The sequence below is a fragment of the Anser anser genome (genome assembly GCF_964211835.1).
Source record: "Anser anser genome assembly, chromosome: 13".
NCBI lineage: Eukaryota > Metazoa > Chordata > Aves > Anseriformes > Anatidae > Anser > Anser anser.
The window spans coordinates 388420-414933 of NC_139734.1; the positions used below are offsets into that span (position 1 = coordinate 388420).

A 26514-nucleotide genomic window follows, 5' to 3' on the forward strand; every position below is an offset into this window, starting at 1 on the left:
GGTGGACACCCTGGAACCTTTTGCAGCTTATGTTGCTGTCCGTGGGTGTCGCTTACTATGCTTAAGAATAAGATTTTTTTTTTTAATTATTACTACATTTTGAAACCAATGTGTTTCTTCAGTTCTGAGGTATCAGTGTGCTGGAGCCTATATTGGGTGGCCTTCCGCCTGAAGAACTTTCTGTATCTCAAACGGTGCTGTCCTAAAAATCTGCTCATGGTTTGGAGAGCTAATTAGTGGTACTGCAGTGGTTATGAAGATTGAACTAACTAGTTTAAGCTTCAGTTCAAGTATCAAGAGGATAGTGGCTCAAAGTCATTTGAATTGCCCAGATTCCTGGGAGAGACAGTAGGCTTTCATCAGGCAAAATACCCATGAATAGTTCCATTCATTTAGCAAGATAGACTTCAAGGCCACCTATTCCAGGCCACTGGCATTGTTTGCAGACCCTTTGCTTCAAGAGGGAAAAATGCTCATCTGGTTACTTGGGTCAACATCCTTGTCCCTTGGGTCAAAATCCCAATAGTTAATGGGTAGGAGATGATGTTTTGCCTCTAACGTGAGCTGATATGGAAGAACTTGGGAAAAAAGTACTGCAAACGTTCATTTTCATGTTGTGTATTCAGATTAATGTAACCTTTGTTCCAATATTATGGAAGCTGCAGTGTTATCTGTAATTTACCGTGTAATCTCAAATTTTGTAAAGCTTATTGCAAGCTGTACATGGGAGAAGGAGTATATATGTTTGATTTAGTGAACGGCCAAGTCAGCGTTAGAGCATTTGAGCACGGGGTCAGAATGTGGTGTTGTAAAACCTCATAGTTAACTACTTCTGGATGCAACATTAATACTGTGTATCGCAAGCAGTGTTGTTGTTGTAGCCAGACAGTTAGATGCAACCGTATCTGGGTGAGGAAGAAGTTAAATTTGGCTTCTCTCTTTTTGCGCTTAGAACTTGGCAATAGCATGGCTGTCGATAGGAAACAGGTTTTGGCTTCTGTGAGCTTGTCTATAGCAAAGCTAATTATCTCCCTGTTCTTGTCTAGAACCATCCACAAGTAGATCAGCACTGAACTTCCCAGTTGTGTTAACAAGGCCCTCTCTTCATCGGAGCCGTCTGAATTATACCATGCTGGATTCTCCTGTCCCACCTTGTCAGCCCTCGACATCTTCTGTATTTGGCATTGGCAGTCCTAGGCTGTCCTTGATAAAAGAAATAGAAGATTCTACCTCTCAACAAGACGATGATAACATCTCAACAACCAGTGATTCCTCCTCTAGAGCATCTGATGAAGGTGATTTTTGTGTTCTCTGTTTAATTGACTTTTTTTTTAATGTGAAGTACCTTGCGTTCTTTAATATTCCACATCACCTTAGTAAATAAAATAGGTGAATGTCAACTTTGGATGCGAGAATTAAATTGAATTTTTAGTGTTTTAGAAGTATATAATCCTATCACCTTTTTAATAGAAGCGTGCTTTGGAATACGTTTATGATACCCTGATGTTAGAAAGAGTCAATGCTGAAATATACACGTTCAGCTAGGTTATATGTAAATTTTGAACTGGGACGGTAGGAAATCAGGCTGACTTGCCGTAGCTTGACAACTAGGCTGATTGTCTAGAAGGAAGAGTGACTCAGAATATCTAACAGACAGCTGGTTAAATGTGAATAAGTGCAGGTGACAAATAGGAACACGAGATGTTTTCCTGTGTTTCAGCAAGAGAAGATAAAGAAACTACTCTGTCATAAGCTATAGGCTGTTTTTTGACCTTTCTTGGTAGAAGGCTTCAGCTGTCAATACTTTCATGTCTTTTGCCAAATTCATTGAGGAAAGCACACCATTTTAAAATAAAAAATAAGCATCGTGTCGATGTAGGTTGGTACGTAGGTCTTCTCGCTGAAAGGGCGAACAGCAGGTTTGCAGCTTTTTCTAGTCCCCCATATAGACAGGGACTGACGTGTGCTCAGCAGGTTTTGCAGAGAACTTTTGTACAGCTGAGAGTAGAGTTGCTGGGCTTTAGCAATATAACCTGAGTGCACTAGAACTTTCTGGTGTGTCTTCGTAAAACATACATGGGCAGAAGATCGTTAACTCTTAGAGCAGCCTTTGGGGAATCTTCCAGGTTTAAAACCTGTGCGATTATGATCTGTGCTGGCCTCCAGCCTTTTACCAACACAGAAAAAAGCTTTGTCCGTACAAATGCACTGATGTTTATGCGGTCCTCTTTTATCTTAGCCTGAAGGAAAAAAATATCTGCATTGGAAGCACAGTATTAACTTGGTAAGATTGCTGAAAACTACTTGCAGCTCTGTGAACAGTTTTCAAGTTTGTAGGTGATACTTGGTTTTCAGTCTGTACGTGAAGTTGATCTATTTAAAGAAGCTGAAGTCATGCTTATTTTTCTGTATTGAAGAACTTGAATTAGTGTGATCTTTATTGTTAAAGTTCTGTACGTACGAGAGGCATTTACATCTAGCATACGTCATTTTGGCAGATGTTGCAGTTTTAAAAAATACTTCATCGTCACTGCTCTGGCCCACAGAAGCTGAAAGAACTCATTCCCTCTCGCAGCATTCTGCAGCTAGCTCTAAGAAACCTGCATTCAGTTTATTTGTTTTTGGAGGACTGTGTCCTGTAAGTACTGCACAGTATTTCTTTTAATCAGTTTGAATGTGTACCTGTTTTTCTATCCACTTCTCATACTGTGTTTCCGTAGGTACGTGGAAGCACGTCTGTTTTTAAGCAAAACCAGCTTGGGTTTTCTCCATTTTACCCCGGAAAGACGGCCTATGCCGGTGGTGCAGCTGTAAGATCAAGGCAGCCAAAGACGGAACCTTATCAGGTATGAGAAAAGTAGTGTAGTGGGAAATAGTGATGGAAATAATAAAAGGAGCACTGCCGAAGGGGAAAAGTTTTGCCAAACAGTTGCTCTTCTGCCCTCTTGGTCTACAAAAATAGACGAGATTGATTTCTGTTTAAATTCTTTAATGACAGTTTTTACCACAGGTAATACTTGTCAGAAAGAACAAGAATGACAGTTTGGGCTAGTTGTTGGTAGTTGGGGTTTCCTCTGTTGTTAGGTCTTTCAAAAAATTCCATTTAAGTGCCATTGTCTGCCTCTGACTACATTACGTTAAAATAACTTGATGCAAAAAAGCCAATGACAGCATAACTTTGAAAACTTGTGTTTATGGTAGCAAAAGCTACAGTAGTCAAACCTGGCTAATATTTATCTGTGGATCTTCTTTTCCAAGCATGCCTACATTCATGCTATGGATATGTTGTATAAACCTGCAGTCTTTGAAAATATCTAAAATCAACTTTGCTGATCCTTTGTTCTTCTGTTACACGGAGGCATGCAGGACTAAATGCAGTCCCAAGATAAGCAGTAACATGCTTTCTGTTTTGAACGATTCATATAGTTCTTGGAGAGAGTTATTTGCCCCCAAGAGTTCTTGAGTTCGAAGGGCCACCAAGATGATCAAGGGACTGGGAGCACCTCTCCTCTGAGGAGAGGCAGAGACTGCTGGGCCCGTTTAGCATGGAGGAGAGGAGGTTTGGGGGGATCTTATTGGTGTATATAAATACCTGAATGGATGGTGCAAAGAGCATAGAGAGCCATTGTGTTTTCAGCGGTGCCCAGTGCCAGGTCAAGAGGCAACAGGCACAAACTGAAACGTGAGGCTCTGTCTGAGCATCAGGAAATGCTTTTGCACTGTGCGGGTGATGGAGCCCTGGCACAGGTTGCCCGGAGAGGCTGTGGAGTCTCCCTCTTTGGAGGTCTTCAAGAGCTGACTTGACATGGTCCTGGGCAACCTGCTCGGGGTGGCCCTGCTTGAGCGGGGGGGTAGACCAGGCGATCTCTAGAGGTCACTTCCAACCTTAACCATTCTGTGGTTCTGTGAGTCTCACTTGTGTTTTTACACGCTGCGTGGTCTGCTTCCTGTCTTCACATCGTGTGATAAGCACAGTGTGGTTATTTGAGGGGTTTAACCTGGGAAGAAAAAAAGTCACACCAAAGGAAGTTTTTGACTGATATTTGAAGTTGGGTGGTGCAAATAAACAGTTTACTTTTTCAGTGTAATGTTTAGATCTGTTACAGTTTAAATCAGATCTTTATCTTTTAAGACAAAGATTTGCAGCCAACTTTAATCTTGGGGGAAGGGAGGAAGCAAGAGAGAAGTAAAACTAGTTCCTGGTTATGATTGTATACACTGATTTTAAGATGGTACACTTAGACCATCGTGAAACTCTGAGGTCTGTGTTGTTACTGAAAATGCTTTCTGTACCACAAGCCTTTTCTTGAGTTCTGTTTCCCTGATTACTGCTTCGGAGGCCTTAGCAGTCCTAGCATCATCCGTCTTGACCTTTTACAAGTACGGAGTTCTTTTATTGCTCGTGCAACAAGCACGTGCAAGATGCACTGAGGCCCAAGGTAAACTTCATTAAACTCCGAACGTATTCTCTTCTTTATGGCTTGAACTCCCAGTGACTGCATGTTTCTCTGTCATCAGAATATATTGATTGTATCATCAGTGTAGCCTTGGGACGTAAAAAACATGCCTCCTTAGCTGAGAATTGACCATTGTAACACTTAAAATGCTAATTTTTCAGGCACAAAAGAGAGCGAAAGCTAGAGAAGAAACTGTGCGGTCCCACGCTACCTTGAGTACCTCAGCGTGGTGCATCTTGGAGGCAGTGGAGAAGCTGTCAAGCCCTTTGTTGGTAAATAGCACTTCTTTTAATCTGTTTTTGCTTCATGTGTTTATAAAACTTAGTAAATGTGCCATCAAAGGATAAAGATAAAACTATTCTTCCTTACGTTGTGGCCGGTTTAATTTATTGCGCTGTTTTTACAACAGGATGCTAAAAGAATGACATCTCTTTTGCCGCTGTGTTGTGTAAGTTGACCATGAACCCCCACATTTTTGTTGCAGGGAACCCTCTCTCTCAGGAGAAAAAAATTGCCCTCTAATATTTATGCTTTGTTTTTTCCCTCAGCCTCCGGACATAGATAAACCGGATATTACTGACTTCCAGTCCAAACGAAGAAAGGTAAGAACCAATAATGTCTTAAGCTGAGGTAGATAACTTTTTCAATGCTTTATCACTATTAGAAAAATTATCTCAAACCTCAGTGACAACATAGACATCAAATCAAGTTAATATTGGCATGTATCCACAATAGATGATGGGCTGTGAAGATTACTCAGGTTAAGAATTATGTTATCTTTGTAAGTTGAGAGCAACAGCTCTAGAACACACCAAGTCGTTTTATCTTGTCCCCCAACTTGGGGTGAAGCTGCATATTAAAATTCCTCTTGAGGCAAGTTTTCTCTTGAAGAAATGATCACAAATAGAAAAATACTGCTTGAGTGGTCATATAGACTTTGTACAGACTTCCGTGTTCATTCGGGCACAGAAAACTAATTTTTCTGCTTTTTATCACCATTCAAAGTAAAGAGGAGGAAAATTGTTAATTTCCGACGCTATAAATCTTACGCTCCTAAATTCCTATTTGGAGGTAGCACAGAACTGGTGATAATGCTGTGGTAAAGCATGATTTCCTTTCATTTTCTTTAAAAAATGAAAACTAGTCATCTTTTTTTGATGACTTTAGTTAGGGGTATTCTTGGGCTTATTAAATTGCAAAACCCTTAAATGACCACTTGAAGATCAGGTGACTGAAGGAAATAACAAGATGTGCAAACTTTTCATCTTCTGTTCTAATGAGAAAAGGGACAGTGTCTCAAGAAGTTTCTGTGCCAATTCCTTGATTGGATGGATGTATAATTAAGTTTACAATCACTTCAGAGTTTACAAACATCTCAGATTTCCTGGACCATCTTTTCACCATCTGCCAAATTACAAGGGCATGGAGAAGTGAAGTATATCATAAATATTATCCAAATAACTAAAACCAAATCTGGTGTGAATTCTCAGTTATATTATAGCAATACACCTGTGATAAGGCATTAAGAAAGATCTGCCAGATTTGCAACAGAGAGCCTGAAATTGTCAGCCACTAAATGAATGTTGCACGCAGCTGTCAGTGGGTGAAAGGAGATAGATTGTCTATTCATAATACTAGAATTCATAATGGTGGCGGGAGAAGGGTAGCCCGTGATGAGAAGCAATTATTTGCTGAGGAGACGATCGTGTGTTTTCCTGCTAAAGTGAACATGCGGTTGACGGAACACTTGTGCACTCGGGCTAAACTTCTGCAGTGGGTAGCAGTGATGTGGTATTTTTCTTATTTCAAGGAACTGTACCAGGCAGAATAGCTCTTGGTGTATTGAATGCCTAACTGGGGGAATTAATATTTTTCTTTTTTACCTTTAAAACCAGCAATGAACCGTCGTTCACTCGAAGTAGATTTGTGAACTTACATAAAACATGTCTTATTCAAGGTTTCAAACTGAATGTAATATTTTTTAGAAAGATGTATTTTTGTATACTTTAGAGAGAGTGTGAATCCTATTACTAAGAGCTGGGAGATACTGTGAAATTAAAGCTGCGGTGTAAACGATTTCCTGTTGGTATTGATTTGAACAATAGCATGCTTCCTAAGACTGTATTTTCTGATCCTTAAGACCGCAGGCGGAGCCATCGGTAAATCTTGTAGCCTTTAGGGTTTGTATTCTGTCTGACAGTTCAGTTAAGTCAGTTTTGCAGAACACGCAGTGGTCTGTGTTAAAAATTAACTCTGGTCTGTGAAAATGCTTTGAAAAGGGAAGTCAAACCCACTACTTGAAGTGCATCTAATGCACATGTAAAGCATTGGATCATATTTTAATGAATGAGATTATTGTAAGATTGACAAGTTGTTTTTTTTGAGTGTGTTCTATTGTTTGTGTAACTTTGAAGGGGGAAAATGTAGGGGATGTGAAGCCCAGAAGCCTGTATAATTAGTTGCTTAACACTTCAAATGTTAAATTAATGAATTAAGCTACTAAAAAAAAAAAATCACAGTGTGGGCAGAGGAAAAGATAGGAGCATATTCTAGGAACATGGATTATTTTAATTATGGTAGCATGAATTATTTTGTCTATGAAGCTAACTGCCAAATTTTGAAACGGAATTCAGTCAGACTTTGGCTACTTATATATAGCTTTATGGATTTCGTTACTGGTTTTCTGGTGATTTCCCTCTACAAGTTGAACGGTCTTCAGAATTTTCAAATTGTATTCACTGAGTGCCAAGACCGATGGGGGGAGGTTTATAGTTCTGTAATTTGTTTTCATCAATAAATATTGGAATTAATTTGGGTGGACATAAGGATAAATTGATTGCTGTTTCCCTTTCAAAGCTGGAATCCCAGAATGCATTCCAGCCTCCACCTGTTAAGAGACTTGTGACACCAACAGTAAACCGTCAGCCGATGCGTTATACGCGGTATTCTGAACCATCACCGACTTCAACTACTCAGTCCAGCAAAATTTGCCAGAGAGGAGGCACAAAGTTCCAAGTGAGTACATTTTTGAGTCTTTATGTGCCTGTTTTTTTTTTCCAGTCTTGGAATGTTTCTCAAACCAATTGTTATCCTATCTTTGCAAAAAGTACTGATAGTATGTTTGAGGCGAGCTTTAAGGCAGTGGGAACCATTGTGAAATAGATTGAGCTTTTATGGATTTAATTCTGTTTTTGGAACACTCAGTGTCTTGTGGTTGTTTTCACGATGTCATGATGTGCTATTGAGTCATCCTGTTGTCAGTGAAAGAATATTAAAAGACAGAAATGTTTTCCTTTTATATTCTCATGTACACAAAGCTGTCACTGATGAAACATGCTCGTGTTCTGTGTAAACTATTCCAGGTGAGCTATGTGCTCCAAGTGAGAGTTCTGACAATGTGCTGAGTTATCGGTTTTGATTGCTTTGGAGTAGATGGAGTCTGATAAATTTTCCATAAAATTAAATGGGCATCTCTTTCTGCGAAAACATCTGTGTTTCCAGTATCAGTCTGAGTGTACAAATGACCACTTGTTAAGTGTATGGGCTTCTTAGGCTGGAAATCAAAGTGGACAGTAATACTGGTTGCTTATTGCTTTTAACTCTTTCAATCTCTGTATTGTTTAGCCAGCACAATCTCCATTTGGTAAAGTTCTAAAATGAATGTAGCAGCAACTGCTTAGTTTTTAGGGGGGTAGAGGTTTTTTTTTTCTTGTTTGTTGATAAATGACAGAAAACAGAAAAGTATGTCCCTTTTACGGGGTTGGCAAACACAAGTTTTGATGAAAACTCTCCCCCACACACACAATTTTTGTCATTTTGTTTAAAGTAATTACTTTCTTTGTTAGAGGATTTGACAAATTTGATTTAGTGTTCTATCAGTTTGTCCTCAATGCTGAGTGAAGCAGTGATGCTTACTTTAGCCCCAAAATTTAACTGAACTGTACCCACAATGCTGAATTAGGGAACAACGTTAAGTAGGTGAGGTGTATTCAGGGCTATAAAATTAAATATAAATAAATAAAAACCACAAAAAACCACATGAAGTGGTTGTTGGTACTTTGTGTATTCTGAACATATTCAGCTAAGTCTTGAACTAAACTTAACTTGCAGGGGATGAGAGAGAAGACTTTGCCTGCAGAACAGCGAGCAGAACCATCTGAAAGGTATGACATCTATTAATTTAAAACTTACTTGAAGGAAGAAAGACATCTCCTTTTTCAGTACGGTCTGCACCTGAAAGGTGGTGACAGTTCTCAGTAAAAGGAATGGGAAATCCAATGAAAATTTTGTATTTTGAGGGAGCTGCAAAGTCTGGATTGTGTTTGAAGATCAATATAACTTTGAGAAAATTGTTGTTTTTATGAAAGGAAGGAAGATGAGCAAGAATAAAAGTACTGATACACCACTTTTTATCCCAAGTTTATCTTCTGAGTAGGATACGAAGATGGGAAACGAGGCACGTTATAATGCTGTATCCACAGAAAGGATCTTTGCTATTGGAGGCCTAATTTTTTCCTTCTACAGGAAATATGGCTCATTTTGTAGTTTAACTAAATCTGTAGCGTTACAAATTTTGCTTTGACAGATATTTCATGGTTTATAACTCAGTTTACTTATAACAAAATAATTTGTCCCTCCTAATGTTCCCTAGGGGAAAAGCTATTAGTTTTAGCTATTTAATTGCTTGCAGTTTGAAAGCTCTGTCCTAATGGGATGATTCTTTCTGAAGTATTCTTTAGAAGGTGAAGTAGGGGAAGTGAGTTACAGTTCAGGAGGATGTTTATTGATGTGTTTTTTTCTTTATTTTTTAAGCAAAAACATGGAGGAAGATTTATGATTTATTATTCTTTTTTTTAATACTCCTTTCATGATGAAGTTAATTGTCTGCTTTGAGTTCACATGAAGACCATGTGTTCTTTAGAATCACTTGAGGCCAAATGCTAACTCATCTCTAAAATAAAAAAAATCCAGCAGAATTAATTGAATTTCTTCTTGAGGAGACTGCTTTGTGTTATACTGCTTTCTTGGTTTAGGTCAAATGAGTTATCCTCCAGATAATATTGATGGCTTTTCCTTCTGGGCAAATGGTGTTTTGGGTAATAATGCTTGAGTTAAGAGACTTTGCACTCGGTTTTTAGGGGGTCGCTCTTTTCAAAGAACAGTAGCAGGGAATTTTGTTGACTCTATGCTCATCTGCCAAGCAATTCTTATGTGACCATGGGCATTCTTTGGCTTGCAGAAAGAACTCAACACTTTGTTTTGGCATCTAAAAGTTGGACTTCACAACAACCACCTTTTTAGGGGTGGAAGCGACTGGCTTTAAGGTTCTGGTACAGGTGCAATCAGGTGCTGGGTTTTAATTATGTTTTTTTCAAACTGTTCTAAATTGTCTTTGCTAGAACTCCTTTCTACTTCTCCATTTAGGAAGGAGATACAGCAAACTCACACTGCTTTTGATTTCGTTCACAAAGTTTATTGCAGTGCCCTACCTTTTGTTTGTAGAGTAGGTAGTGGTGGTAGTGTTTTTTGTGATGCTGGTCTCTGTTGGGTGCCATGTTCTGGAGCAGGAGCACCACACTGATCTGCTGGCAAGAGTCCCTTTGGACAGTTGAGTTGGAATACTCAGTAAATCTCTGGCCCACCAATGCTATATATCTATGCGTGTGTGTGTATATATATATATATTTTATATCCTGAGTCCAATTGTAGATTAGACTTGCTTGAAGGCTGACAACTGTCTTTGCCCCCTTGAAGCTCACAGGTGTTAACAGAAAGAGGAATATGGGCTGTTAGGGGCAAGCGATAGTTGTCTGAATGAAGATCTATTTTGATGTAAGACTTTTTTCAGAATTCTAATGGATTGACAGTTTGGATTAGAGAAAAGTCTGAGCATCTGCCTTAGGGATCTGTCTTCCTCTATGCAGTTACAGTGCTAAGCAGGCTGTTGTCAAGTATTTGACAAGTTTAGACCAGTTCTCCTCCTCAGTATTGTGGGAGTTTGACCTGGTGTCTTCCAGTGCGATCTAATGCACTTTTGTACTGACTGACTGATTGGCTGCAAGATAAGCTTTGATGTCACGGTTTTTCCAGGCATACTTCATTTTCTTGCCATAGTACTTTTGTTAGAGTTATTCCCTATTCCACTTCTGGTTTGGGTTATTTTTTCCCCATTTGCTCTTGGATTAGGATATCTTTCTGGTTTTGAGCTAGGCTTTTTTAAGTACCAGAAAAACGCCTTTGTATGCCTTACAAAAGGGATCTGTATTCATGTCTGAAAAGACTTCTGGAATGTTGGCATACCCAAACACCTCTGCTGTTCCTGCTGATGGCCACACGAAAGCCAGAGCTGCTTCTGAAGCTTAGGCCATATTACCTTGCCACACAAGTCTAAGGCGTCCCTATTCTATCAGAGCTGTTGGCAGTGTTTCCCATGTGTATGTGTGCATATGTGCACTCTTTCTGTATTTTTGTGAGCTGTTCTTTTATATCCCTGCAAAAGATACACGTGCATCGCAGAATCAGAGAACCAGTCCTATTTAAAGGAAGCACTGGAAAATAACAATCTAAATCAGCTCTTCTATTTCAGGTCTTCTGGCTTAGTCATTGTTCCCGTGTGAACGGTGCACTTATGTATGTCCTTTTCATTGCTGCTGTTAATAAAGTTTTTCCTATTTAGAACATCAAGTATTTACCAGCGTTTAGCAACTTGTGAGACAGCTTTAGTTTTTTTCTGATCAGCAGGTTTCAATTCTAGGACTAATAACAGCTCTAATATCTTGAAAAAAAAATTTGGCTGGTAATTTTTTTTTCTCTTGTTTCCCCCAACTTCTGTACTGTCGTGTGCTAGCAATGTGACCAGCTACAAATTCAGTACTGCTGCGTCCAGTGGTCTGTCTTCAGGAGTGAGTAGCGGAGGCGGCAAAATGAGAAGGGAAAGAGGAATACACTATTTATCAAGAGCTGTACAAGAACAGGTAAGTGACTCTTAAATTAATTGCTGTCACTGAGCTTACTGAAGTAACTAGCTAAGTGTGTCAGTTTTATTGCATCATAGTAAATTATAACAATACCGCTTTATTTTTGCATTGTTTTTGTTTTCTTGTGGGTTTCAGAGCAGGCTCCAATTGATTTCCTGTCTTTGAATACCTGAACTTTGCTTATGTAATTTTGAAATTTTTAATTCTCTTACCTTGGAGATTCTTCAAACTATAACATTTCTCGTTAGCAATTGAATGAATGAGTCCTAAGAAGAGAAGTTTTGGTGAAGGTGTGTATAGTTTTTCTACAGGAATGATACTTGAAACGAGTGCCAAGTATAAAAAGAAAAAAAAAGCTTAATTTTTGGTTTCATATTTAAGTCGTACAGAAAGATACAGGCCAAGAGTGTGAAAAAGAGTAGTAGAAGAGAGCATTCTGCATGTCTGCTAACGATGACTCAGTTTTTGATACTCACCAAACTCATTGTGAGAGAGTTTTTTTCTCATTTTAATAGGAAAAATCTATTCCATAAAACTATGACCATGAATATTCAGATTATTTTTTCTTTTATTGGATGTTATATAAGCTGCCTGTAAGTTAATTTAAGTATTTACGTTAACATTAAGTATTTAATTAATATTAAGTTAATATTAAGTATTTAAGTTAATTTAAGTTTCAAATCATTAAATGGGACTTCTGGATGATGCAATATAAAGAAATCGTAAACACTGTTGTTTATTCCTGTAACGCAAATAAAATAATGGTCCAAATATCAAAAGTTCCATAAACTTTTCAAATCAAAACTGTGAAACAGATGTAAGCTACAGGATGCACTGAATATCAGTAGTACCAACTTACATCCCTTCCTAGTCATTTCTAAGTAGATCATGATAGTACTGTACAAATTTTGGTCAGATTTCCTATGCCATTTAAAACATAACTCATCCAATCTTAGTAATCGAATAAAGTAAGTGGCAGGGATGAAAATTGAAGTTGTTAAGAGGCTGTTTTCTGATTTTTATATTTGCATCCTGATACATGGTATAGACTGTATTTACCAGAACACAATCTTCAGTGCTGCTAGTCTGACTTTCTTTGGTGCTTTTTGTGTTTAGTTTGGTTGTTGAACCTACCTGCTTCTTTAAACATTACCTTTTTCCACGTTCACTGCTGTAGTGACTTTAGAAACTTTGGCAGCTATCCTGCCTAATTTTGCAAGAGGAACACTTTCTCACTTGTCTTGAGAGTGTACTCTTAATTGAGGCCATGCGAGGGTAGTTAGAAAGGATGATGCTTCTCCAGAGCTTTGATGACTAAAGTATAGAAAAGAAAGAAAAAAAATGTGATCTGTGCGTCTCTGTTCTGCACAGGTTTTGAGTTAACTTTCAGTGTTCTTGCTGTACAGTTGTTGAATAGAGTATAATGTGGAAGCAGGCCTGCCATAAATTAAAATGACGTGGTAGACAGAGGTGGGGAGATCGGGATTTCTTCTGGAAACTTGCTTTCTCTTAATTTGTATGGATTTTTGTTCTATTTAATTTTGTTAATAAATTGGGTGGGATGGGGTGAGAAAGTAGTATGTCTTGTATAAGAAAAATTAAAATTTGCAACTTTAGGAAGTGGAGGAACCAGTGCTACCGAACATACCCCTACCCATCAGTGCTGCATCGCTGCCTCAGTTCAATTCTAGTTTCGTTGGTAGTAGCGCTGTCTCAGCGTCACCAAGCGCTGTTTCAACAGCAGCAATGAGCACGGCAACTCCAGCAGCTGCGACGGGCATGGCAAATCCATCAGAGGTGGAGGGCATGACAGATCCATCAGAGGTGGAGGGCATGACAGATCCATCAGAGGTGGAGGACTTGACAGATCTATCAGAGGAGGAGGTGGAGGACATGATATATACAACGGCGACGTCGGGCATAACGTGTTCAACAGTGCCCTCAGGCTTGACATATCCAATAATGGCGGCGGGCATGCCATATCTACTGATGACAAAGGACATATCAAGGTCAACAGCGGCAACGACAAGCGTGGCAAATTCAACGGAGGCGGCAGGCATGGCAGATGCAGCAGCGACGGCGGCGGGCAAGGTAAATCTTTATGCTATAAATAATGTTTACAATGAGTATACTGCTTTATTGCGAGTTGACTTTTTCTGTGGTGCTCATGAAACTAACAAATATTAGTTTCTACGCAGCTGAATGAATTGGGGTTGTATGCCAGTTTGGGGAAAAAGGCATAAATGTTTTGATTCTGCTTCTCTCAGTCTTAGAGCCTGCCAACTCCCATTTAACGTGATTGTATAACTGCTTCAAATGCTGTGGAAGTCTGCGGGGGAAGGGGGGTGTGGACTTTATGCCACGTTATTTATAGTGGTTTTGGCAGGGGTAGAGTTAATTTTCTTCGTAGTAGATGATGCTGTGTTGCAGATTTGTGAGCAAAACAGTGTTGGTAAGGCACTGGTGTTTTAGCTGTTGCTGAGCAGTGCTTACACAGTGAGAAGTCCTTTTCTGTTTCTCACGCTGCCCTGCCAGCGAGGAGGTCGGGGATGCACAAGAGGCTGGGAGGGCACTCAGCCAGGACAGCGGAGCCCAGAGGACCGAAGGGATATTCCACACCATTTAGCATCGTGCTCAGCAATAAATGCTGGGGGAAAGAAGGGGAAGGAGTGGGGAGTATGTACAGGGTTATGGCATTTGTCTTTCCAGGTAGCCATTACATGCGATGAGTCATTAATGCTACCTCAAATTTAACAACTTTACTTCTTTATTTCCGGTTCTTTTCCCTGTTCCATTTGGAGGGAGTGAGCGAGTGGCTGTGTGGTGCTTAGTTGCCTGCAATGGTTAAACCACAACTTTATTTAAGTTATTAAATTAGAGGTAACGTGGTCATATAAGCCTCACATAGAATGAGCCTAGGGTGCAATAATTGGCATATTATTGCAATAAAATAAACATTAATCTGTTCCAGAGTACTTGAAATATTTTTTGTACGATTTGAAGTAGACAGCTGCTTTAACATGTTGAGGTGTTTGCTGAAGTTCTTGGAGTATCATTGGGCTGAGTTTGCCGTTCTTCAGCTTCCTGGCTTGCTTTTCCGTGCATTTAGACCTAAGTAGCATCTCCAGCTTTTCCTCTCAGTTTCTGGAATTTGGTTTTGAAGATATTGTCCTATACCCACTTGGAAACTTCCCTGTGTTTTATTATTACTTTTATCTGCAAAATAACTCAAACATCAGGTTTTTCGACGTCACTGCGGGACTTCTGTTGGGTAGTGAATTCAGGTAGTTGTTGCTCTTAAATATAAACCTTTAATTCTTTTGAAAATACAGATACAACCAACAAGTACTGTTAGCAGTCCTGAGTTTGCGTTTTCATCTCCAGTTGTGAAATCTACTGAGGCAGAAGTGCTACCTACGTCTTCTGTAAGTAAAATAATAAAGGAGCTTGACTTTTTTTCTTAGGCATTTAGTAGGCTGTTGCAGAACACTAAAGCAGAATCTGCCTTGATGGAGAAAAGTATGTAGGCTTCTGGCTTATAATTTGTCATTCAGCATGCGTGCTACAAATGTGAAGAGCAGCTTTCAGATTTGGTTTTGTGTGTGCATTCGATTGGAGTTCCTGTGGCTTGAGAATCTGAAAAACCTCTCTTGTTCATAGCAGATTGGGTTTACATTTAGTGTTCCCGTTGTAAAATCGGCAGAACTTTCTGGACCCAGTGGTACTCCAGTGACGCCCTTTCTTACCCTAGGTAACTGAAACTTTAGCACTTCAGATCTGAAGTGCTGATTTTCCTTTTTTTCTTTATTAAATCTTCAATCTGTCCTGTCTGCGCATGCTAGCAATTCCAGGCAGTGTTGGACTTCTGCAGTATTTTTCCAGTGACAGATCTGCTTTTATATTTTTTTTTTGTTTTGTTGCTTTTTGTTTTGCTTGTAATCATAAAGCATTGCAAAGTAAGTAGAATTTGTGAAGATTCTTATGTGAGAAGCATGAAAGCTGGAAATTCTTGTTTCTAACAAAAGTGAGTATAATCTGCTCTAACTAGGTCACATTGTGAAAGCTGTTTTTGTTTTCTTTTGTTTCAAAAGACACCACCACCTCAACCAACATCAACACACAGAAAGAGGAGGTCAAAGATTTTGCTGGTGGTCCCTTCACCACTGCCCACGTCTTAAAGGAAGGAAGCGTCTTAGACGTTCTAAAAAATCCTGGTGAGATAATGAACTCCTTTTAAAAAGATGCTGCAAAAAATACGCTAGCATTTTTTATTAAAAAAAAACCAACACACGACTTATGGTTAATAGAGTATCTGCTATAAATATGAATGTAGGAGAGCATTACATTAAGCGCTGCGTTTGTTAGGGTGCATCTGCCCCCTTCTGTTCTAAGTGGTGTTTGTTGCTGGAAGTAAAACTGCAAGATGAAAAGCAGATGGGTTGCATCTCCTTTACGTGTTAGGATGTAATTGTAAATGAGGTACTAAGAGAATTAGCCAGATAATCGGTGTTTCATTTTAAGTAAATACAATTTGTGGAATTGAAAAGGAAATGTTTGTAAAGCTCAACACTCCTGTCCCACCTTCAGCCCAGGTGAAGAAAGAATAGGAAAGAGCTTCAGTTCCAAATACATGGCGAAAGCTGCGAATCTTTGGGCCTTAGCTTACAATGGCTCCTGTGGATTAAAATTTAAACTGCAAACAGAAGTGGAGTGTTTTACGTTAAAAACCCTTTTCTGAATTTTGTTTTTAAGCAATTGCAATTGTTTTCAACAGTTTCATAAAGTGTGTCTGTGGAAAAGATATCTTTTAAGAAAAAGGGCTTTATTGAATTTGATCTTTTCCCAAAAGTCTTCTTCTAACTTACATACTTGTTAAGAAGGCAGCACATTTCTCTGTTGGAAAGAGCTAAGTGAGAGAAAATACATTGTGCATTTTGTTTAAGGAAAGACCTCTGAGTGAAGTGACATTCACTTTCTTTATCGGTTTAAAAGAAGCAGAATCTAAATCCACATTGTTCAAAGACTTCATTTTTGATTAAAAAAAACCAACAAACAAACCACAAAACAACTATGTTCAAGGTAGATTTACAAGCAACTTGAGCTGCTGTTTAAGATGCATTTCCTTTAGTCTTTCTGTATTAGTAGCTTGTCTTTCCTGTTAAAATTGCCACCTTTTAAATAAGGAGTTGTCCTGTGTCCGATGCATTTTGAAAAAGATTATAGAAAATTAGACAGTTGTTCAATTGTCTTGAGTTTTTATTATTTAATTAATATTCAGCATCTGTGGGAAAATACCGTATGGATTGCTGCTCCGAGTACAAACTTCTGTACAGTTACTGGAGTAGATTTGAGTCATCTGCTACGGAAGGAGGAGCTTTAGAAATTTGATTCGATTGGGCATCGCGTCTTAATCAAATTGTATTATTTCCATTCCACGTTGGACTGTCAGATTTCAGTCAGCTACTGTCTGTTTGTACTTGTATCGACCAGTGAAAATGTTGATTTAAAGCTTGCTTGGAAACAAAGAGTTAAATGAAGCTTTAACGAAATGTTCTGTTGTGACCCAGTGCAGCAGATGAAATTTCATCCGTTTAGATAAGATTTCTGGGGACTTCCTGTTGCGCTCGGTCTGAATGTCTAGTTGTAACCATTGGCACCTGAGTTGAAATTTTTGCCCTCTAGTAAAGTCACTTAGTTACATGTAGTGAGGTGCTGCGCTAACAGGAAGACTTTTTTTTCTTGCTTCCTAGACTTTGGATTGTTGAAAACACGCTCTTCTACGTCTGCACAACCTACAACAAGCACAGTGGTTTATACTAGGCCTGCAATAACAACTTTTTCTGCAGGTAAAGAGACTTCTAAACAAGCATCGTACTGGCAATCTGATACATGTGACCCTTTTCTGCAAAACAAAGACATGAAGGACAAATGTGTAACTTGTCAAGCTACTAAAGCGTCAACAGTTGAGAGTATGAAACAGACAGTAAGTTCAAGTCAATGCGACACCTCAAAGCCAGCAGCGCCCCCAGCAGGGATGCTGGGCTTTGGAGACAAATTCAAAACAGTACCTGGAACGTGGGATTGTGATACATGTCTTGTCCAAAACAAACCGGAAGCTACAAAATGTATAGCATGTGAGACACCAAAACCTGGAACGGGAGTAATGCCTGCTCTGACATGACCAGTGGTCACAGACAGCTCGGTGACAGTGACATCCTCCTCGAGCAGCACTGACACAACAGCCACTCTGGGCTTTGGAGACAAATTTAAGAAGGCGAAAGGCTCTTGGGACTGTGGAATATGCCTTGTACCAAATAAGACGGAAGATAACAAATGTGTAGCCTGTCAGTCTGAGAAACCAGGTATGGTCCTTTTTTTCCTGTTGTTTCCATCCTAGCCTCTGTGAATCTTGTACAGAATAAAAGTACGTTGCATATATGGAATATTTTAAGCAACACGATTCCCAGGTACGGTTGATGGGTTAGCGGCTGTCTGCAGGATTGGTTTACAGGCACTTCAGAGGTCTCAGCCCAGGTTCCAGCCTGTCGCATAAATTGAACTGATTGTGAAATGTATTAGTACGGAGCTGGATCAATGCAGATACCCCCGGCTTTGCAGCTGGTGAGGGAAGATGGCTGAAGTGAGTGACTTAATTTAAAAACAACATAGTGATTTTTCACTGGCGAAAATGAGAACTCCATAGAAAGAGTTAAAAATGACTGCGTTTTTCTCTTTCAAAAAATAAGTAAAAAAAATTACAGAATGTGGCCAAAATGCCTCTACTCACCGTTTGTATGTAATTGAGGGGAGATGTGAAGCCAGATTTCAAGACAGTGTAGTCTTAACTAGTCTTAAGCTAAAGCAGAGAGATGCCTATGAAGGTCAGTGGTAGGCTTCAAGAAAGCGAGTGACCCGCTGGGTAACTTCTTCAGGGCAGTACTGGGTTGTTTCCCATTGTGTGTGACCGTAATTGATTTTGAGCGTGGTTGTATTGTTTTTAAAATACGATTCTAATTCTAACTTTGACTCTAAATGTCATTTAACATGCCATTACATCGAAAAACACCTGTGCAAATATATCCTGGAAGAAACAAATTAAGGTGGACTAGACCGGGCTTTTGTAATCATCCTGTGCGGTAAGACTGAAATTTCATGAGGTAAGATAATGGATTTCAGACAGAGTTGATTCTCTTGGACTTCCAACCTCTGAGCGGTCAGTCGGCATCTTTGTCTGAGGCTCTTGCCATTGCAAGGAGGAATTTTGGAAATGAGGGGTTTACTGTGACCATGGTGCAGTGAATTGCACGGTTACGTTGCACTTGTCAGGAGGAAGAGCGATGCAAGTAATACTAGGATAAAAGTTTTCTGCGTGTGCCGTGGAAGGGAAGAGCCATTCTTGTCTTTCCGGTTTTGAATTTGAAGCGTTATCTTCTGCTTCTCTCTTAAAAGGCACCTTTTTTTTTAAAAGGCACCTGTCAGGCCTCTTTATGGAGGTTACACTGTCGTCAACAGCAGCAGAAACTTGTGTGCTGAACAGAGTTGTGTGTTGTTTGGAAGCTTTGAGTTCCACTCTGGTTTTTTTGTTTGTTTCTTTGTTTCTTTGTGGGTTTTTGGTGGCTTTTATTTTCTTCAGGGGCGGGGGGGGGAGTTGCGGAGTAGTTTTGAACATTTCTGTGGGATTTGACAAATCAAATTTAAAAGTTAATGCTCATTTTATAGTTCATGTTCAAACAGGATGGTTAACTGTCTTGTTTGTCTCACAGAGGGTCCAACACCTGTGACCAGTAGCAGTGCATCTGCATTTTCTGCTCCTTCTGGAGAATTTCTGGATTTAGACAAATTCAAGAAGCCTGAAGGAAGCTGGGATTGGGAGACCTGCTTGGTTCAAAACAAAGCAGAGGCCACGAAGTGTGTAGCCTGTGAAAGTGCAAAGCCAAGCACCAAAGCAGAGCTCAAAGGTAATACTTAATGATTAAAACGAGGATGCATATTCTGTGATTTATTTTTTGGTTTGCTCTGATTTTTTTTATTTTCTTACCTGTTAAGCACAATTATTTTTTCCTTTGAGGTGTGGCAAAATTATTCGTTTTTCCTGTAGGAATATTGCCTAGATAACATCTGTTTCCACACTTTTCCCCAAGAATAAGTTTATCCTTTTTAGAGAAAAGCTTTCATTAATGACGTGCTTGTTCTTTACATGCCCTACACGTTGTTCATTTGGAGTTCAGACTAAAAACATGATCTTTCAAAGAAGTTCGTATACTTTTTAAAGCCAGGTGGTGGGCAGAAAACACAGTTGTGAAAAGTTTTATGTAGAGAGGAAGCATGGGGTTTTCTTGTTTGTTTTACTGTTTGGTGGGTTGTTTTTTAAACAGTTTTGACTGGAAAGATCAGGACTAGAATGTAGTTCAAACCTTCACGTACTGCAGATACACCGTGGGTTACGGACTTGACATTCACTTATTTCTGCAGGTTTTGGTACTGCGACTGCGTCCACAAAATGCTGCCTTGCCATCATTTACATTCGGTGTTCACTCAGAGTGTTCAGGTGCAGAGTCTGCAGCTGCCTCACAGTTTATTTTGGGAAGGACAGAAGAGAAGCAGGATTCTGTCACTACTGCTGCTCCGTTAGTGTTTGGAAAGAAAGCTGATACTGAAGAGTCAAAGACACAGCATCTCAACACTAGGTTTAGACGAAAAATTGCGACACCTTAAGGAACCTGTCCTGCATCTCATACAAGCACAGAAGTTGCAGTGTCTCAATGCTAGCAGTACAGTTGGTGGTAAAATCTTTAGTAGGGTGAAATAGAGGCCTCACACCTTTCAGAGAAAAAAAGAGATTATTCCCACATACTTGCAACTATGCTGCAGAGTGTACTGCTGTTACTCTAGTGCTACAAAGGTCCAAAAATCACTGAACAGTTATTAGCCAGTTTTGTATTCCTTTAATTTGTTGAAAGACTGCAGTAGAGGATTGAAGTTTTTATTGAGGATCACTGTGTGGAAAAATTCTGATTGTTAAATGTCATTTGTATGACTTAAGAACCGCGTTTTGGAGTACAGAATTCAGTATTAATTCCAGAAGGGGTAAGGGGAAGGACATTAGCTAGTAATCCCGAACAAAAGCAGTGTATAGAGCTATACTGATTTTAATCGCAGTATTCTTACAGTTGGTCTGTTACTGAACAGATATGTTTTGGGGAGATATGGTGGCCAGGGAGGCGTGTGTGTTTGTGTGCTTCCTCTTCTAGTTAAGGTTCTGGGGTTTGGTTTAGTCAGGAAAATTCGATGAGGCACCTTGTGTAAAAGGAAATGTTAACCAGCATTTTTCAACACGGTGTAGTCCCTTAAAAGTGTCATAGATGAAAAGAGGCCATAACCGCTGGGGGAAAAAGTTAGTGGGAAACTGAGAGCAGGATCACATTCAGTAGTGAGAGAGCAGCAGCCTAGGGAAAGCTGATGAATGACTGTAACAGATAGTTCTATTTTAAGTGTAAAACAACACTCAGTACTTTATAATGGTGGTCTTACCAGAGGGTTCTTCTCCATGGCTCCTAAAAGCACGTCTTGAAGGCATTCAAGTGCAGTGAACTTAAGCTGTAAGAGTTGGGCTGGTAAGCTTGGCCTGATTTGAAGCTGTAGGCACGGGGCTATAATTTCTGAACAGGCTACAAAAGAAACTGTACCACTGTGCTTTTCAGTGCTCCGTTTAGCAAAGCCATCAAATTGTTGCAGGCAATTGATGTTGTTCTTCTAAGAGCACCTGAAAGATATTTTTGTTTGAAGAGTTCAGAGGTACCGGTTAATACTGGTTCAGATAATTACAGCCAGCTCTTGGTGTTTGTGACCAATAAAGTTTGTGGCTCCAAAAGGAGTGGGTTAGTGCTAACTGATTAACTGCTGTATATGCAGAAATATGGAATCTGATTACTTACGCAGAGAGCACTTAAAATGTATTGTTTTGCTGGCTCTCAGTGAGTTGCATCTTAATGCTACCAAGGAATAAGCTTTTTGCTTCTGGCCCAAGTGTTTTAATTTGGTGAAAGCCTTTTCTGTGCACGCGCACATGCCAGAGAGGTTGCTTAAGTAATAGAAGCTATAGTAGCTGCTATCTTCTGTTTTTTGTAGAAGACAGAAACTGAATTCGTTAGCTTTGTAACTGTTATGCATACTAGAATTGGTTTTCTCCCTTTTGAAAATAGTAGAGGGTATGCCTATGTCAGATTTGGTGAGCAAGGTGATCAGATGAGGGCACTGCAAGACTGCCAGAACGCACCAGGTCTGGGGGGAAAAGGAATCCGGCTGAGCATAGGAATTTCTAAAAGGTAACCAAGGAGTTGTGCATTGATACAGTTATTCTAAATAATCAGATTCTTGTAGCTCTGCCTTTGGAAAGTCTGTGGCCCTTGCTGTAGTGGCTGCACACAGGATGCAGTCTACAAAACCAGAAATGCAGAAGTCCTATGTTTTGACTCCCTGGATTCATCAACCTGCTTCAGGATGGCTGGGGGAATCCAACTGTTAAGTCTAGCCAGACAGCGCAACTTGGGCTTAGCTGCCATTGTAACCAGCCTTGTTTCTCAACAGCAGCAAAGCTGAATGCATTGGTAAATATTTTCAGGTTTGGGCCTGCATAAGGTAGAAGGGACAACAAGTGGTTTTATATGCTAGGGAGTTCTTGTTCTTAGAGCTTTCCCTCTAGTTTGAGAGAAGCACATAACTAGTTTTATAGTGGGTTGACAGGAAAGAAGTGGGGGGGAAAAATGGGAACGCAGGGGGAAAGCCAAAGGCGTTATTACTAGAACAGGTTTAAAATGCTATTCTTTGCTTTTCATGAGCTTAGGGCAATGGGGAGTTTAAAGCTTAGCACTTCCTGAGAGGGTTTCTTACTCTACCGGCTCAGTTCTATCACTTATTTAAGGCAATTCAGGTCTCTGAACGGTTAAAGAATTGATACCAAATTTGATGAACTTTGATTCAGGATACTGACAAAACAGGACTTCATATAAACAATTTCAGTATGTTCATGAGGTTAGCTTGTGTGTTCTGTTAAATAGTAAAAAATGACACTTCTGTTTCTGTTTACCTAGCATAATTCTGCAAATGTTGCCTCCTTCTGCTTTAGAATGGAAATGCTCTTCTCCAAGAGAGCACTGTCCAAACTTCTTTGCCAAAATTTTTTGATTAAATTAATATTGTTTTATTTTGAAAACAAGAATAAGCCACAAACATGTTTTCTTGCTTCGGCTATCCAGAAGAACGTCAACAGTATTTTCAGATTTTCCTTCCCTACACAACTGTATGTAGGAAGAGTGCAGTTGGAAGCAGAAGACCTAAGATGATGTATCTTCTGTTTGTTTACTACAGTAACAAGACAATGGATTACCTCTTTATTAGAACTTGTGTAGCTTTGCAGTATTGAAACAAATGTAGGTATTAAAATACACATCAGTAATACGTTTCTGAATGGCTGAGTACCGTGCTCTCTTAGCATTGAAATACCCAGCCATTGGATTAGTTTGTCCCTCATGTTTGCTGAGTTTGGAAGCTATTTCAGAATGCCTTCAGCTTGTATTCTTCCCCAAAAGCATAGAACTCACTTCTCTGCATCCCCAATTCAAGTCAGAGAAACTGGGCACTGCAGACACAGGAGGTCTGCCTGTACAGAATCAGTGAAGACAAGTCTAAACAGCGGATTTTTTTGAATATGCAGCTGGGTTATCTGAATGTTCTTTATGCAGTGTACCTCAGTTTTAGTACAGATAGCACTTGTCTTGGTTCTTGTCATTAGTCTGAAGCTGCCCCTGAGAAAATCTTGAAAGGGAAAGTAGTGAAAGCTAATCAGCTGGCCCTTTCTTCTTAAGAACCAGCGTATTTTGTAATTCTCCCACTAATAATAAGGCGTCACGCTGGAGAATCGCGATTGTGTTGTTAAGCAAGACTGACTTCACCTGAGCGGTATAGTTGGCAGCTGTTGAATGTTTAATGGACTTTAAACAAACAAAAAAACTGAGCAGGTGGAGGTAGACATGGCAAACTGACAGGCAGTGTCAGATGCTTCTTTGAAATGGATAATCTGACTCCATTCACTTCTTTCTGGAAATAAGATCTAGTAATTAACCAAACAAAAGATAGAAGGGTTAAGACTGCATCTTTAAAGCAGCTGTGCTTGATAAATGTCTCTGGTCTTAAATCAATCTTTAGCAAAGCACAGAGACATAGCAGCAGCTTGCTTATGCCAACGCTAAAAATACTTGATGTGTACAGGTAACCATGTCAAGGCTCTGGAGTTAATCCATGAGAACAATTCCTTCTGGTATTGGCAAAGGTGAGGATGCTTGCTTCTATAGAAATGAGGTTTTGAGCTGTGACTTAAGCTGTCACTTAGGTGACTGTTTAGGAAAGCTTCCTTTTAAGCTTTGAAGTATGTAAGCTGACAAATTGTTTAAGTTCAGAACTGGGTTTACAGTCTCTTGTTCTCTGACTGTATGCAACTTCTCATGTTTCAGACTGAAAGCAGAATTGCAGCGGTACCAGTCATGCAACTATAATGATTATTGCCAAGATTACCAGAACTACCACTCGCAGAGGAGTTACGATGCTTACGCTGACTACAACTACAGCTCCTATGCTCCCTATGACAGCATGCAAGCTGTTGGAGACTGCTCTTTAGGAGATTCTTTAATGGCTCCAGCTGTTTTTGAGGTAAAGATAGTGCACGCTTGCTGTAAAGAAAATATTTCACAGATAATACGTTGTACAGATTTGTGTGAATCAGCAAAAAGAATCCGAAGTTGAAAACATTCTTTCTGCTTAGTGTGAAGTTAAAAGAGCAGATTCCATTCAGAGGTGTTTGTATTTAAGTGCTTAAATAGTAAATCCATAGAATTAGTGATTTATACACCATTATTTGTTCACGCATACCAAAGAATGGTTTTGACAGCATAATTGCGTACGCTTCTTCTGTTCCTGTTCTTCTGATTTGCTTTGCTTAAAGCAAATTAAACAGTTGTTTTAAGTGGTCTTATCGTGGTCAATGTATTAGTTGTGACCTCCGGAAGTCCCTTCCAACCTGTACTGTAATATTGGCTTTCTTCTAAAAATAAGTAGATAAAATGCCATCTATCCTTGTAGTTGTAGGAAGAAGGAATGGGTTGAGACTGCAGCACTTTGAATCTGTGATGCTTTCTGAAATGAGTTATGATTAAACTTAGCCTTTTCTGTCTTTCAGGAATCTTCAGTTATGACTGCAATCGGTGATGACCTAATTACTGACGGTAATAAGGGTTCTATCATTGTCACTTGAGTTTAGCCATCCTTGTGCCTTTTAACAATACAAGCCAACCTCTACTGGATGAAGAACATCTTGAAAATTCAGCTGAGGTCAAACCTCTGTGGGGTTGATCTGCAATCAGCTGGGGTTTTAAAGCTGATACAGCATACACTGACCGCATCAAGTAAAACGGGACACTGTCAATGCTTCGCAGCAGGTTTCTTGTACCTGTGCCTTCATTCCCATTTGAAAATGGTCTAAGACAGAATTTTGTTCTTTGTATTGGTTCCGCTAAACAGATTTTATATTAGAAACTCAGTAATATGCAAAAGCTTTGTTCTCCACCCTGAGGTAAAAGCTTATGTTGCAGATTCCAAAAGGAGGATTCAGCTTGCACTTACAAATACGGTACAAAACATATTTGTGTCCTGGAAGGTTTGCAAAGTTCCTCACGTGGAGGCATTTTGTGTTAGTGTTTAGAAACTATCCTATGTAACGTGTATTGCCGTAGAAGTGAATTAAATGACTCTTGGGAGGGTTTCATGGCTGATTATCCGTAAACGTTATCTTTACTATCTTAAACATTGTCTTTGTCTTTATCTTGAAAGACAGTTCTAGTCCCAGCCTTCTAATATACAAATTCCCAAAAGTTGGAGCTGTGAGGCTCAAAATTTTAGAGGACTAAATACCTCACTAAAATTAGTAGATCTAATAGCTTATTACACTTAGCTTAAAATACATTTTATTAGCCATTTCACGTGAAGTTTTTTTGTGCGCATGCCTCAGATTTGATACTTGGACTTACCAGGCTTTTATTTTCAGATCCACAGCTCTACTTGGATGTTGATGAAATGAACAGACAATTCACGGAGACAAGCGAAGAACTCTACGATTCACTCATGAATTGTCACTGGCAACCTCTGGATACGGTCACTTCTGAAATCCCCTCTGCTATTTAAGTGTCTTCTAGAGCATGACCGTTAGGACCAAAGTGCTAAAACTACATTTCTTCTACATTATTCTAGCTCATAAGTTTTAAAGCACAATGATAGGTTGGGTTTTTTTTGCTATGCTTTTGACAGTTTCTGTAATCTTTTTGTTCATCACTCCCTTCTTGGAGCATCATGAAGTCATGTAAATATTCGAGAAATGTAAAGAGGTAAATGGGGTCTAAAGATAGACTTGCCTGTGTAAATAAAAAATTTGTTTCTGCAAACCTGCCAGCAAGGGATTTTACTTGTACCTGTGTGCAGCATGTTCTCTTCCGGCTTATGGAATTTAACAAGGTAGTAAGGGTATTTCATCTGTCTTTATTTTTATATGGGCATTAGGACACAAGCAAAATCTAGCTTCCCCTTGTTTTCCTGGTTCCTTAGGTAAGCGACAAGCCAAGCCTTTCATGTGCTTGCTTAGACTGGAAGTATGTATGGGAGACACTCACAGGCCTTGCTATGGAAACACCTGTGCCCACTTTTTCCTGCAGGCTGCTGGCTCTAACTGTACTACTGATACATGCTAGGTCAGCTAAAATTGGCTTATAAATAGGGTATGTTAAGCATATGGAAGTGTAGACTTCAACTGCCATAGCTACAAACATCCCGTGGAATGAGGATGATGTCTGCTGGCACTCTCTGCATCAGCATTCAGTTTTCCCTTGCCCTTCTTACTGTTAGACTTCTCAGCTGACGCTTTACAGCGAAGAAATTGCTACAACATAATCCGTGTTCTTAAACCTAAAAAAAAAAAATCTTGGAGAAAACAACTTGCTGGTTTTCCCTCCTTGCTGGCAAGGAGAAAAATAGTCCAC

General features: G+C 39.5%; 2 protein-coding genes across 2 annotated transcripts; both read left to right on the forward strand.

Annotated features, from left to right (window-relative positions):
- Window positions 1–11310: 11310 nt before the first annotated feature.
- On the forward strand, window positions 11311–15193 carry LOC310880707 (uncharacterized protein; the record flags this gene model as incomplete). The annotated part of the gene is made up of 4 exons (XM_083796909.1): window positions 11311–11431; window positions 13052–13525; window positions 14767–14859; window positions 15095–15193. Exons 1-4 carry the CDS (start codon window positions 11381–11383, stop codon window positions 15191–15193), a joined length of 717 nt encoding a protein of 238 aa, XP_083653035.1. The 5' UTR covers window positions 11311–11380.
- Window positions 15194–17184: 1991 nt separating this feature from the next.
- LOC310880923 (tRNA selenocysteine 1-associated protein 1-like) lies at window positions 17185–25920 on the forward strand. The gene is made up of 5 exons (XM_083797462.1): window positions 17185–19392; window positions 19907–21759; window positions 23944–24139; window positions 24666–24711; window positions 25530–25920. Exons 2-5 carry the CDS (start codon window positions 21599–21601, stop codon window positions 25664–25666), a joined length of 540 nt encoding a protein of 179 aa, XP_083653588.1. The 5' UTR covers window positions 17185–19392; window positions 19907–21598; the 3' UTR covers window positions 25667–25920.
- The last annotated feature ends 594 nt before the right edge of the window (window positions 25921–26514 follow it).

What these genes read in the sequence shown, in the direction of transcription:
- LOC310880923 (XM_083797462.1), top strand. Translation starts at nt 21,599, where the DNA reads ATGCATACTAGAATTGGTTTTCTCCCTTTTGAAAATAGTAGAGGGTAT. An exon ending in AGCATAGGAATTTCTAAAAG is followed by an intron (nt 21,760 to 23,943) that starts GTAACCAAGGAG and finishes CTCATGTTTCAG; the next exon opens with ACTGAAAGCAGAATTGCAGC. An exon ending in TGATGACCTAATTACTGACG is followed by an intron (nt 24,712 to 25,529) that starts GTAATAAGGGTT and finishes TTTTATTTTCAG; the next exon opens with ATCCACAGCTCTACTTGGAT.